Genomic DNA, 12,701 nt, shown 5'->3' with positions numbered 1-12,701 from the left:
GTGGAGACTTAAATGAGGTATTTATAGATAAACGACTGGTAGGCTACATCTTCACTACATCAGTATGGGGGGAATTGATCATGCTGAAATTATTATTTATTTTATCCAGTCAGGCTGGAACACGAATAAAAAGCCTTGCCTGTTTTTTGCACAACCTTGTTGGTTAGGAGGTGGTCACCGACTGTAGTGTGTGTGTGTGTGTGTGCGTGCGCATTTCTGTCACAGAGATCATTCAGTCTTTATTTTCAACTAATACTATGAGTAGATTTACTTTATTTGAAGGCGTAAAAGTGACATGCGCCTGTCATTAGCATTACAGTACTTAAACCATCATTAATGTAGGCAAGGCTATAACGTATCTAGTGCCATTCCATTTTGTAGGCTTATGTAAAGTTGACTGGTGTGCAGATATTGCAAATACCCAATGACATCAGTCATAGATATCAAGTGTGTCATTAATGTTTATGACACTCTCATGTAGACACCAAAGTGTTCAGTGTTATTTTAGCTTGTTATAACTATATTGTTTGCAGGTGTTACAGGTTACAGTTGCCCATGTAATATTAGTGAAACATTGCTTTGCTGAAATGGATTGGTAGGTAACCGGAGAAATACGAAATTAATATTCCTGCCTCGGTCATTTTCGGTCATTTTCAACCCTCCGCTACATCAAACACAGACTGAGGAGTTGCCTTTCTGCCAGCAAACTGGAAGCCTTTATGTTGATGGCCACCGAGAAAGATGTTCTTGTGTCCCTTGATACTGACACTGATTGACAGAGTGGCAGAGAAGAGCGATTTAATGAAAAAACTGCTTTTGTAAGGTGAGGAGATTTATTTAAATGAATACATTTGTGTTAGGATTTAATTGCATTTTTCACAGAAAGTGATGAGATCACTTGTGTGATCGTATAAATATTCATGGTGGGCCGCCATGGCCAAAAAATGCCCGGGCCATTTTTTGGTCCCAGTCCAGCCCTGCCGGTGAGGTGTTCCGGGCCCGTCCCACTGGGAGGAGGCCCCGGGGAAGACCCAGGACACGCTGGAGAGACTATGTTTCTCGACTGGCCTGGGAACGCCTCGGGGTCCCCACAGAAGAGCTGGAGGAAGTGGCCGGGGACAGGGACGTCTGGGTTTCTCTGCTCAGGCTGCTGCCCCTGCGACCCGATCCCCGGAGCAGCGGAAGATAATGGATGGATGGATGGATTGTTTTATGTCTCACTATAGGGAGAAATACTCCCATATTGCCAAACATGCCTGTTAAGAAGAAAACAGATTCCAGCGGCCCCTCAGGAAAGGGGCACGTCTTGAGAGCCTGGAAAGACACTGCTTAGACCCTGACTTCTAGTGGTGCAACAGATCATCATTGATCCGTGATCCGTTCGGATCAATTATTTCGGTTCGGCACACACATGATCCGCGGATTGATTTATGAAAAAAAAAAAATTGTGCGCATGTTCAGTCCTCACACAGCCGTTACCATTCCTGCTAGTTCCAGGGAAAGAGCTACTTTCCACACTCTGGGTAAAAGTCTGCAACAGTTCCCTCTTCAATAGGCAAACAGTCCTATGGCTCGTTTGTGATTTATTGTCCTCAGCGTACAACATGTAGAACAGTGGGCATGGAAAATAAAAGTAGGCTAGACTTCAGTGACTACTGTAACGATAACTGCTGCCTCTAGTGCTACGTCTGTTTCCATATACTCACGCTGCCAACCTGTCGCCTAGGTTACCACACAGACATAACATGTAGCTGACATAGCGATAGCTAACATAGCGATAGCTAACATAAAGAAAACCCCTAACCTGCAACACAGCGTGGTCATGGCGAGCGGAGGAACAGAAGAGCTTCACGCCCCACGTCATTTAAATCCCCTGTTTGGGAGCATTTTGGCTTGCCTGTCAAATTTAATGAAGAAGGAAAGAGGTTGGTGGATAAAACCGTGACAGTGTGTAGGCACTGTGGCACAAGAAAGCCACACAACAGTGGAAACACATCGAGCATGGCCACGCATTTGCAGCGACATCACCCCGGTGTTTCACTGACAGGAGTGAAACCGAAAGCGGCTCAACAACCGCTCATCACCGCGGTGTTTAAGCAGCCCCTTCCTTCACAATCCGACCGGGCTAAAGTGATCAAAAAAGTTGTTTTTCTTTGATTATGTTGAAAAGAAGATGCTAATTGTGCACTTTGAGTTGATTTTATATATTTCAATTTAATAATTTAAAAGTGTTAATAAACAAAAAGACAAAACATGTTTATTTGTCTTGTATATTTTTTTTTTTTTTTTTTTTTTGCTGATCCGAAAAATGATCCGATCCGTGACTCTGATCCAAGGAACGATCCGAACCGTGAGTTTTTTGATCCGTTGCACCCCTACTGACTTCCCAACAAGTGGTCTTGCCCAAGACCCAAACAACCGGTCACTTTTTCTAAAACACCAGGTCCTGTCCAACGGAAGTGCTTCTCTGAGGCAAATGGTGGGGGATAATCTGTCCCACAACCTTTGGCACAAAAGCTGAGTTAGGCCACAAAATTACCATAGCATTGTCCAGGGAAAACTAATGCACAGACAGCGCATGAATCTCAGCAACTCGCTTAGCTGAAGTTAAAGCAAACAATGAGGCATTTTTAAAGACAATAATTTCAGCTCCACTTGTTCCAATGGTTATAAGGGCAAACAAGAGAGCACATTTATGGCGCATTTCCACTAGCTCGGCACGGCACGGCACGGCACGGCTCGGCACGGTTGTGTTTCCATTACAACCGAGTATCACTTCGTGCCTCCTGGATTCTCTCCTCACGAAATTGGAGAGAATCCAGACAGAGCCCTATGAAAGTGATGCACTGAGAGGGTTTCAGCATGCTCTTTACCCAATTTATCTGAAAACCCTGACTCGCCAGGTGTTGTACAAGAACATCTGTACAGAAGATCCACTTCATCGGGCCAGTTCTCGATGTATGTGGTTTAGGGTTTTGCTACCTATGAAAAGTGTTGCTGCTTCTGCTTGAGGAAAGGTGGCTCTATCCAGAGGGCAAAGTATTGCTCCTTCGCGCTACTGATAACAGTAGAAAAGTATTGCTTTTTTTGTAAGCTAGCGAGCAACTGTATCACTGGAAACAAGCACCCAGTGACAACTCAAGCTGTACAACCGGTCGGTGGACAGTTTAGCTTTGAACCCAATTGTAGAGTTATCTACAGGTTTCAGAGAGAAGCAAGAAGAGGTTTTTGAATGACAGTTGAAGTTATGTCAGCCCTGTATATAGAGTGAGGGTTCAGGCCAGGGTTTTTTTTTTTTTAAACATCGTGTTTACCCTTTTTTACCCTGGCCGCCCTCCCATTCCCTCCCCACATCTCCCCTTACTGGTACATATATTCCTACAGATGTGTATGTATATATATATATATATATATATATATATATATATATACATACATATATACACACACATACACACACACATTCCATCTATTGAACAGAGGTTTGGTGATGCTGAGGTCATTTCCAGGAAGATAACCCATCTTTCAACTGAGCAAGTAACGTTAAATTTTTCTCCCAGAAAAGCAAATCAACTCTCAGTGACACTCCAAACATACACCCAGATCTCAATCTCAATGAAAATTTGTGGTGAAAATTGAAAAAAATAAATAAAAAGGTCGATGACAAGGTTACATCCTGCAAAGCTGCTGTGTTAGCTGCTATAAAATTGCTTGGAGAAGTCATAAAAGAAAGAGAAGATGCACCAAAGTACAATTAATTTTACATTTCTGATTATATCTTTCTCTTCCCTCTACTTCATCTGAAAAAATGCAATAAACTAGAACATTTCTATGATGTTTTAGGTATGTCCAACAAAGCAAGATTGTTCCACTCTTAAAGGTAGGGTAGGAGATCCTGGATTTTGAGTCCAGCGAAGCTGCATTTTGAAAATACACAGGTAAAAAGTCCCAACCCTTTTCTTCACTTTCCCCCCGAAGCCACGCCTCTAGAGTACATGAACGCGCACGAGCACGAAGGTGCACGAGCGCTGTTCTGACAGCAAGCATCGATCGTTGCCGTATTTAGTTTATGCTAACTATACGTTTAATAATGCTAGGTGCTAGCCAAGCTGGCTCTAGTTTAGCTTCCTGCCAAGCTTCGTTCACGGAGCAGGGTACGCGCACAGGGGGAAGGAGGGGGAAGGAGGGGGAGGGGGGGGAGCAGATTGCAGTTTGATAGACGGCATCAGTATCCAATCATTGTGAACGGACCGTTCACAATGATTGGATACTGTTTTTCCTAGATTGTACGTTCTAGAGGCCACTAAAACTTTTCATATTTGTGTCAAAACTTTTAATTAATTGGTTGCAATGGGGGTGTGAAGAGTATTTCAAGCAATATGTAAAAAAATGTTCCAGAAAAAGATCCCCTACCCCGCCTTTAAATAAAGTTTTTTCAATGTCACATCTGTAAAAGGCTGAATGGACATCCTGCAAAAGTGGTGACGGACAGCAGGAAAAAAAACTAAGCTTTGGGAGATTCAAGGTGTTAAAGTCAGCAATTTTTAGTGCATCAGGAAGATGGCTGAAAAAATAAATAAATAAATAAATACATTTAAAAAAAAAAAAAAAAAAAAAAAATTTTTATAAATCAAACCCATTTAACACAATTATTCAGGTCTTTCTTTCCTCTTCTGAGCTTGACTGTCAGAGCATCATCATGAAACCGAATCTTTCTGTAAAAAAGTTTTAAAAATGACATCTGTCTGGACTACATTTGCTGAAGGAGAATACTTGGAAATGTTCCCTCATTGGATGTTCCTTGATCATAAAAAGCCAGTATGAACTAAGTTTGGCTGCATTATCGGACATTCCCAGAGGTTAAGAACAGATAATGGCTAAACAGATTTGTCTTTTTCCCTCATTCTGCCTGAAAAAGGTTAATCAAACAGAGCTGGGAAAGGGATGAAGAAACTACATCCCTCCAGCAATTACACTTCTGCTTAAGTACTGTATGCTGTACCAAGATAAATTGATATTTGTACTTCACTTTAAAAGCATATCGGTATACTAACAAGGAATATTGTTAAGGATGGAGGCAAAATTTGGGTCATTATTTTTCCTTAGCGGCTCAGCGGCTGTAGCGTGTGAACCTGTGAAGCGAGGACTAACTGGTCTTACAGTTTAGGAGAATGTAAAAGATCAAGAAAGGCACAGTTATAAGTACTGTGTTATTTGTGTCTATTTATGGAAACTGTCTCCAAGACAAACAGCACTGACCTCTGCGTCCAGGAGCTGATGTAGCCCAGTACCCGCAGGGCATGTTCTTTCTTTAACTGGAAGCCCACTTCACTGCCATCTGCATCTGATACTGAGGGGACACAACACAAAACATTTGTTAGAGACCAGCTGCACATTTCTCAAAATTCATTTGTGTGAAATAAAGGCTGCTTTAACACAACAAGTGAAATGCTGATTGGTTCTGTAGCAGTCAGCACCACCGGTTTCAAAGACAAAGCCATTCAAAAGTACAATGGTTAAAAATGAAGGCAGAAAAACTTCAAATAAACCTTAAAGAGGACATTTGCCAGTATACTGGCTAATTTATCTATTACATATCTCAGAGATGCAAAGGTTTGTAAGCTTTCAACATCTGCTGTGACGAACATATACAGCAACTCCATGCTTCAGGCAGACTGTATGCTGGCAAACTGTAGCATATGTGCAGTGATTATTGTCTGCAAAAACTGGTCCAAGGAAAGACGAGCAGTGACGAGATAATGGAAGGTTTTAGAGGGGAAGGGAGCAGTTTGATTCTACAAAGGAGCTGCTGTAACATGACTAACTCAGACCCCTGAGAGAGCTCATGCTCATCACCTGTCTGCCCATCACACCCAGACTGGGTCATGGGGCATCACACCGAGAACATTAAGCAGAGGGACACGAGGATTGGAGAAAATTCAGCTTTTTTTCATTTCGTGTGGACTGCTGAATAATGTGACAAAACTACCATAGATACTAGTGATGTTATGAGGCTTTGCAGCGCGTGCCGAGTAATGGAGGCTTGCTTCATTTAGGGGAGGAGCCGAAAAATTATGACGCCCGAGGCTTCGCTACCCGGCCGTACACGTGACTGCTTCGGGAAGTGGTTCAGATTTTGCCCCGAATATTGACAGAAATATAAACCCCTCAGTCTCCATTCAAAATGTGGATTTTTGATGGAGAGTTGCGGTCAGTTCAGGTTTTGGATAGAGTTTGGATAGCGTTAATATAGTTTGGAGATAGTTTGGGGAGTTAAGTGAGAGAGAGAGATAGTTTGGAGATTGAGGAGTGAGGAGAGAAGGATAGGTAAGAGGATGGAGCCCCAGTGTGGGAACATTTTTGATTTGATATCTCCTAATAAGGTAAGCTAAATCTAACATATTTCAGATGCATGAGGTTTGCTTATCAAGAATTGTATTTTTCACTTTTTCTTAATTTATTCATAGGTGAGGTGTTTATTGTGTTCCAAGGAGTTGGGGTACAACAACAACACCTCATCCATGCTAAGGCATTACCGTGCCTTGAATGAGAATAAGGAGGAAACTGGAGCTTCACCCAGCCAAGGTAAGTCATTACAATATTACAGATGCACTATCACAATTTTTTCATGTTGACTTTTGTTCATGCCGACTTCAGTACTTTGTGTTTTTAAAGGCCGGAAATGTGGTGTCAAAAAAAAGGAATCGATAAAAACCAAAAAACTGTTGAGAAACTGTTATTTCTGAATAAAAATGAATACAATCTCCCCTGTTTTGCACATCATTGTCCACGTTCCACAAGCACTTTCACTGTCCTCTGCCTGCCAAGTGACTGACAAACATACACAACCTGCCATATCATATGATACTACCTTTCTGGGAGAATTTATACACAGAATACATTCAAAAATATTTCATTATACACATATGTGATCATTCCTGTAGAGAAGTTATTTAGTCATACATTTTTGGTATTTAATAGTAATTTCCAAGAGCCCTAAAAGACACAAAAATGCAATGCTTCAGAAATTCTGCAGCTGACTGCGATTATACACTTGGCCAGTAGGTGGTTTCATGTGCACATGAAGCTTAGAGAGATTAACCCTTTGTCGAACCAATGAGCTCAGGTGGTTCCATGCCTCATGAGGTTTCATCTCACCATCACTAATAAATACTCCTTTTTAACTTGTTTTCCGTTTAAAATAACTAACTAATTGGATACTCAATTTCTAATAAGAAACTCATTTTGGTATCAGTTATGTCAACCCTATGCACAAGCATGTTCTGCATGTTGGATTCCATTCCAAGCTCCTCCAAGCCATACATGCCCACTTAAAATGACCCACTTGTCTATTCACTAGATATTCATCCCGGATACTTCCTAGCCAGGTCTGTGGCTGGACTGCCGGCCCCCGTCCATGGAAACCAGCAGCAATGCTTTAATTGCCCACGGGAGAGAGCAGTGATTACGAGAGTTCAAACTGTTTACAGCCATTAGACTGGTATAGTTTGTACATTTCAACTTTGCTTATTTAAAAAATAACGTGCAAAAATTGATCTTGTGCAGGGCTGCACGTGGTGCGGTGGTTAGTTGCCTCACAGCAAGAAAGTTCTTAGTTTGAATCCAAGCTAGGACCTTTCTGAGTGCAGTTTTTCCGTGCATGCGTGGGTTCTCTCCAGATCCTCTGGCTTTTTCCTTCTGGCCAAAAGCATGCATGCTCGGTTAACAGGTGATTCTAAAATGAGCCTTGGAGTGAGTGTGAGTATGCATGGTTGTTTGTCTCGTTTCTATTTGTGTTGGCCATGTGATGGCAACCTGTCCAAGGTGTACCCCATCTTTCACCCGATGGTAGATGGTCTCCCCACGACCCTGAATTGGATTAAGCGGGTATAGAAAATGGATAGATGGATGATCTTGTGGAGAAAGGGATGATACTGACAGTCAGAGAAAGCCAGAAAAAAAAACAAAAAAAAAACAATCCCATTAAGGTATATACACCTTGTTGCATTTGTTTCAAGTATCAAGTACTAATACGCGTATACTTAGGGCTGGGCGATATGGGAAAAAGTCATTTCACTATTTATTTTATATTTTTATATCAGTCGATATATATTATATATTAGTGGTACTCCCCATCTTTGTCAGAACATGTACTCGACATATTTTGCAGTGCACACTATTCTGTTTCGTGTCGGACTTCAAAAAACCAAAATACCTCCACACCACCGAACTTTTCGGGCCCTTCTTATTAGAAGACCCTTTGTAGTAAGGTAAGACACCGTCTTTCAACTCAACACGGCAGATAACGTGGCTAATTAACTAGCTAACATCAGCTATTTAGCACCAATAGCGCTTGACTTTTTGTAAGCTTAATATTAGATCCGTTGTATTAGGCAGGGTCATTATTTCATTTGAACTGAGCAGTTTCATCATCACTAAGAGCCATTTAGTGCTGTATTTACTTGCCAGAAGCAGAGTTTGTGTGATAAGAATTGCATCAGGAATGCAGTTCCTGAAGGCAACGTTGTTGTATTCCAGCACCCAAAAATGAGTGTCGACTGTAAAACTTGTTCAAATAAAGTTGGCTAAAGAAATGTGTTGTGAAAATCTATACTAAAAATGTGTATTTAATTGGATGCTTATTTTCAATGGTATCGATACCGATGGTGCTGGTTTCTCCTCATTCCGTTGACAACTTCACACAACATCCCTGCAGACGGACAAACACACAGCTCTTCCCGCACTCGCAGCGAAACACATGCTGATAGCACAACACTGAGCTGGGTGCTGTTGCCAGCGTCAAAATAACATGGTTTTTATTGTTCTGAGATCTAAAACTGTGCAGGTCGTCTTCTATATGTATCACTTGACTTTAACCGTCGTTCTTTAATTTCCTGTTGATTTGCTCCGGATTTTGATTCATGATGCATCTTTCAAAGGAAACAAGTATTCAGACTCTCCTGTGACCTAGCTGTATCATGTCAAAGAGGAGGAAAGATATGGAATCAGAGGGGAGAGATCTCCTCTTTCCGAGATCAAAAAGTCAGTTTATAAGGTAAAGATATGGTCAAGAAAGGACGGCTGTATTCATTTAGCCTACCTGCTGCTATTGCTAAGGCATCACATGTGTGGTATTGTGGTTTGCTAACTGGACCTCAAACTTTAGATGTGAAAGTCTGTCTGCATAAAATCAAAGGCAGGCATAAACTAATATGTGTGTAGAAGACACTGAAATGACCAAATTAAGTATATCCAACAACAGCAATCCATTGCACTACGTACTGTATATGGAGGATAATTCAGAGGATAAAAACTTAAATTTAAAATAGTAGACTACAGCCGCATTCGGACAGAGCAGTTCTAAGAACACAGTTCTGAGAACGCCGTTCTCAGAACGGTCCACCTCGAATTCCGTTCTATGAACTGCCCTTCCCCAGGGGAACTATCTCATTTTGCATTCGCACATGAGTCGGGACCTTGATAGGAACTGATGCGACGCAACCGTCAGCGACAGTGGCGTGTTACTTTAGCGGCATACTCAATGAGAAAAAAAAATTTGCAAACGCGAAAAGTAAGGAGAGAAGAAAAAAACTATCGTGAGAGAAGAAGCTAACATGGAGAGCGGGGAGGCCACAGTGGCTAGAGTCGGTCGTCCAATAACCGGAAGGTTGGCGGTTCGATTCCCACTCTCGCCACTCAAAAAAAAAAAAAGATTGGTGGAACTGATAGCTGGAGGGGTGTCAGTCCACCTCCTTGTCACGGCTGAGGTGCCCTTGAGCAAGGCACCGTACCCCCATGCTCCCCGGGCGCTTCATGGCTGCCCACCGCTCCAGGTTGGCATCTGTCTCTGAGTGTGTGACCCTGTGCATGTGCATGTGTGTGTCAACAGGTGCCAACCTGGATGGGTTAAAAGCGGAGGACAAATTTCGTGTGTATGCATGACAATAAAGCGGATCTTAATCTTAATCATGGTCTGCATGACGGTGATATTAATCATGGACGATCACATCGGGCGTCTAACATGGAGGCTGGAAGAGCACACAGAGAGAGTCAGGAGACGAAGGATGGAGCGCAGGCCATACTTCTTGGTTTCATGAAGGAAGGAGAGCAGAGCGCCGCAGACAAAGGAGACCACGTGGAGGTTAAACTTATTAAACACGCGCAGGTTGTGTCTGTGTCGTATGAGGAAACATTTCAGCCGTTATTCTACTGTTTACGTTGAGCAGATCAGGAACATGAAGGAGCGGAAATCTGACAAGGGCGTAGCTACCAACCACCAGACACCAAACACCTACATCATACATGTTCCTATGGAACCCAGAACAGACCCAGCCTCGGAGAAGGAACTAAAATGGTTCTAGGAGCTGAGGGCGATGGTCCCGAGTTCCTGTATGTGCGAATGTGGGGAAAAAACGGCCCCGTTCCTGAAAAGGTTATAGGAACTGCCAAAGGTTCCTACAGTGGGAATGCGCCATATGAACATCAATAAGTTAATTTTAATGTGTGATCTGAATTTTTTACTTTTTCTATCTCTTAGTTTTTTTGTAGAACTTGACTAGCCTGGACAGAACCTGCACACCAACCTCTGACGGGAATGGCTTCAACTTCAAGCCGGGCCCCATCAGCTAAAATCACACATCAACTGCATTTCACCCAAAATAAGGGGAGATGCCCTCCATCATGAAAAAATGAGTTACTGCACCAGTTACTAAACTGTATCATCAAGCTTTTTTCACAAATACCAATAACTGTCAACAAAAGCAAAAGAGCAAAACAACCCATCCAAAGCTGATCGTACGATAAGTCGCTTTAGTTAAACAAAATTCAAGCCATACAAGGAGAATAAAAAGCCCTCACCATAAGCATGTAGTCACAACTACTGTCACACAGACATGCCTATCTATTCAGACCAATACAGCCCCAAAGGCTATGTGTTTGGGAATGTTTAACTGACAAGTAAAGGAAACGGGCTTGATTTTATTTTGTCCAATGTTTAGTTTGATTTACTGGCCCTTGCAGTAGTCTGGTGGAGGACTGTTCATTTCCTACATAGACTCAAAGAAGACATTTCACTTCATACACACACAACATAATATGTTGCACAAAATACATTCAATAACAGAAACAGCTTGTTCGGGACGAGGTTGGATTATTTGCCAAGTTTTAGCAATAAAGACAGTGATGTACCTGCGATGGCTGACTTTAGTTGACATAAGCCCTCTGGGTGAAACTGGATCTACTGGCATCATAAGAATAGCAGCTACCATCAAAACAAACAAGGAATAAAGCAATTGTGTAAAAGACACCTAACAAAAAAGAAGTCCAAACACCCCAGGATTCAAGCTTTGCTTATGACAAAATATAAACCTGCATGCAGTCTTACATTTTCAGGGCTAGCTTAGTTGCTGCTAGCTTAAGTAACGCTTCATACACTCGCCAGAAACACACCGAAATGTTTCATTCATGCCTTGGTGTCAGCACAATAAGCCTTGGGGGTATTTTTGGGCGTTAGCGGACCGTTTTTAACTGTGAATATGGCCAAAACAACGCGTGTCAGCAGATTGGAAAGCGGACAGACTGACCTGACAAACACATCAAACAAAGTCAGCCTGCTCACTGGCTCAACTAGCTAACTTAGCTTGCTAACTTCCAAATCCAAGCAAGTCGCGTTTTAACGACATCGGTATATTTTATGATCTTTTCTGTGTCCACCGATAAACGAAGCTTGTTTATTTGAGCTAACAACTGGAATGTCACGCATAAAACTGGAGGGGATACTGAGAACTTTTTGGTCCATTTTAGGGGCTAGATTTGTGTGAGGTGTGCTTCATAGTAAGGCCTCAAGCTGACTGCAAATTTGGAAAGGAAAGTGGTATCATCATTTCTATAAAACAGACACAGTCCGATACGAAAACCTAAATGTCACCGACTGCAAAACATAGCGCCACAATGGCATCTTAGTAGTTTTATGGATGAAGACTCTGTATGGAGAGGCGAGCGAGTAAAAAAAAAAGAAAAAAAAAAAAAAAAGACAAGTTATATATAGCTTGCCACCAAGCTAACATGTTTCCATTAAGCTTCAGTGGGCAGCGAAGCTAACATCGATCAGCTAGTCCAGCGTTTTCTAAAGGGAATTAAATTATTTGTATACTTACTTTCATTTAAAACCTGAATCAGCTCGGCGCAGTTCTCACACATTGTTCATGAAGAAGATTGCAGAGTGCTACTCAAACCATTGCAATAGAAACTGTTGGTGGCTGGTAGTTGTTTTGAAGGTTTAAAAAGGCCCAATACCGAGAGAGATTTATTAAGGTTACTCCACTTTATGAAACCTGGGGAAACAGGTCAAGAAGGACGTGATTTGCATCCAAACGAAGATGATGTATGCAAATTGATAAGAGGCACTGAAAGGTAGAATTATTCAGTCACCAATCTGTGCGTTACTTGAGAGTAGACACGGCAGCCATGTTGAAAAAGGAGGGGAGGGGGTCGATACAGCATGTAGGTAGTTCGGGACTTTCCGTATTGTCTCAGTCTCCCATTCGTTATATTCAGGTAATCTCGCGATATCTTCTAAATATTTACCACCTTTTCACATAATTTCAAGGGCAAATGCATGAAATACAAATATTAATTTAGAAACAAACTTTCTTTACGTTATGGTTCATAACTAATTATCTAAATTGCCATTTAGGTGAAAC

General features: G+C 41.9%; 1 protein-coding gene across 6 annotated transcripts in view; it reads right to left on the bottom strand.

Annotated features, from left to right (window-relative positions):
- The window catches only part of usp34 (ubiquitin specific peptidase 34), an 80,062-nt gene extending 67,582 nt beyond the window's left edge, over window positions 1–12,480 (bottom strand). For all 6 annotated transcript variants that reach the window (XM_075464200.1, XM_075464198.1, XM_075464202.1 and 3 more), the window contains exons 1-2: window positions 12,156–12,480; window positions 5,260–5,350 (exon numbers count right to left, since the gene is read on the bottom strand). In XM_075464200.1, coding sequence (XP_075320315.1) covers window positions 5,260–5,350; window positions 12,156–12,198 — 134 coding nt within the window. In that variant the 5' untranslated portion in view covers window positions 12,199–12,480. The remainder of the gene's footprint in view (window positions 1–5,259; window positions 5,351–12,155) is intronic.
- Window positions 12,481–12,701: the final 221 nt, after the last annotated feature.

The sequence above is a fragment of the Odontesthes bonariensis genome, chromosome 4, assembly GCF_027942865.1.
Source record: "Odontesthes bonariensis isolate fOdoBon6 chromosome 4, fOdoBon6.hap1, whole genome shotgun sequence".
Lineage (NCBI taxonomy): Eukaryota > Metazoa > Chordata > Actinopteri > Atheriniformes > Atherinopsidae > Odontesthes > Odontesthes bonariensis.
Note: the sequence above shows the minus strand (reverse complement) of the source record. Positions and strands in the feature narration are given on the sequence as shown.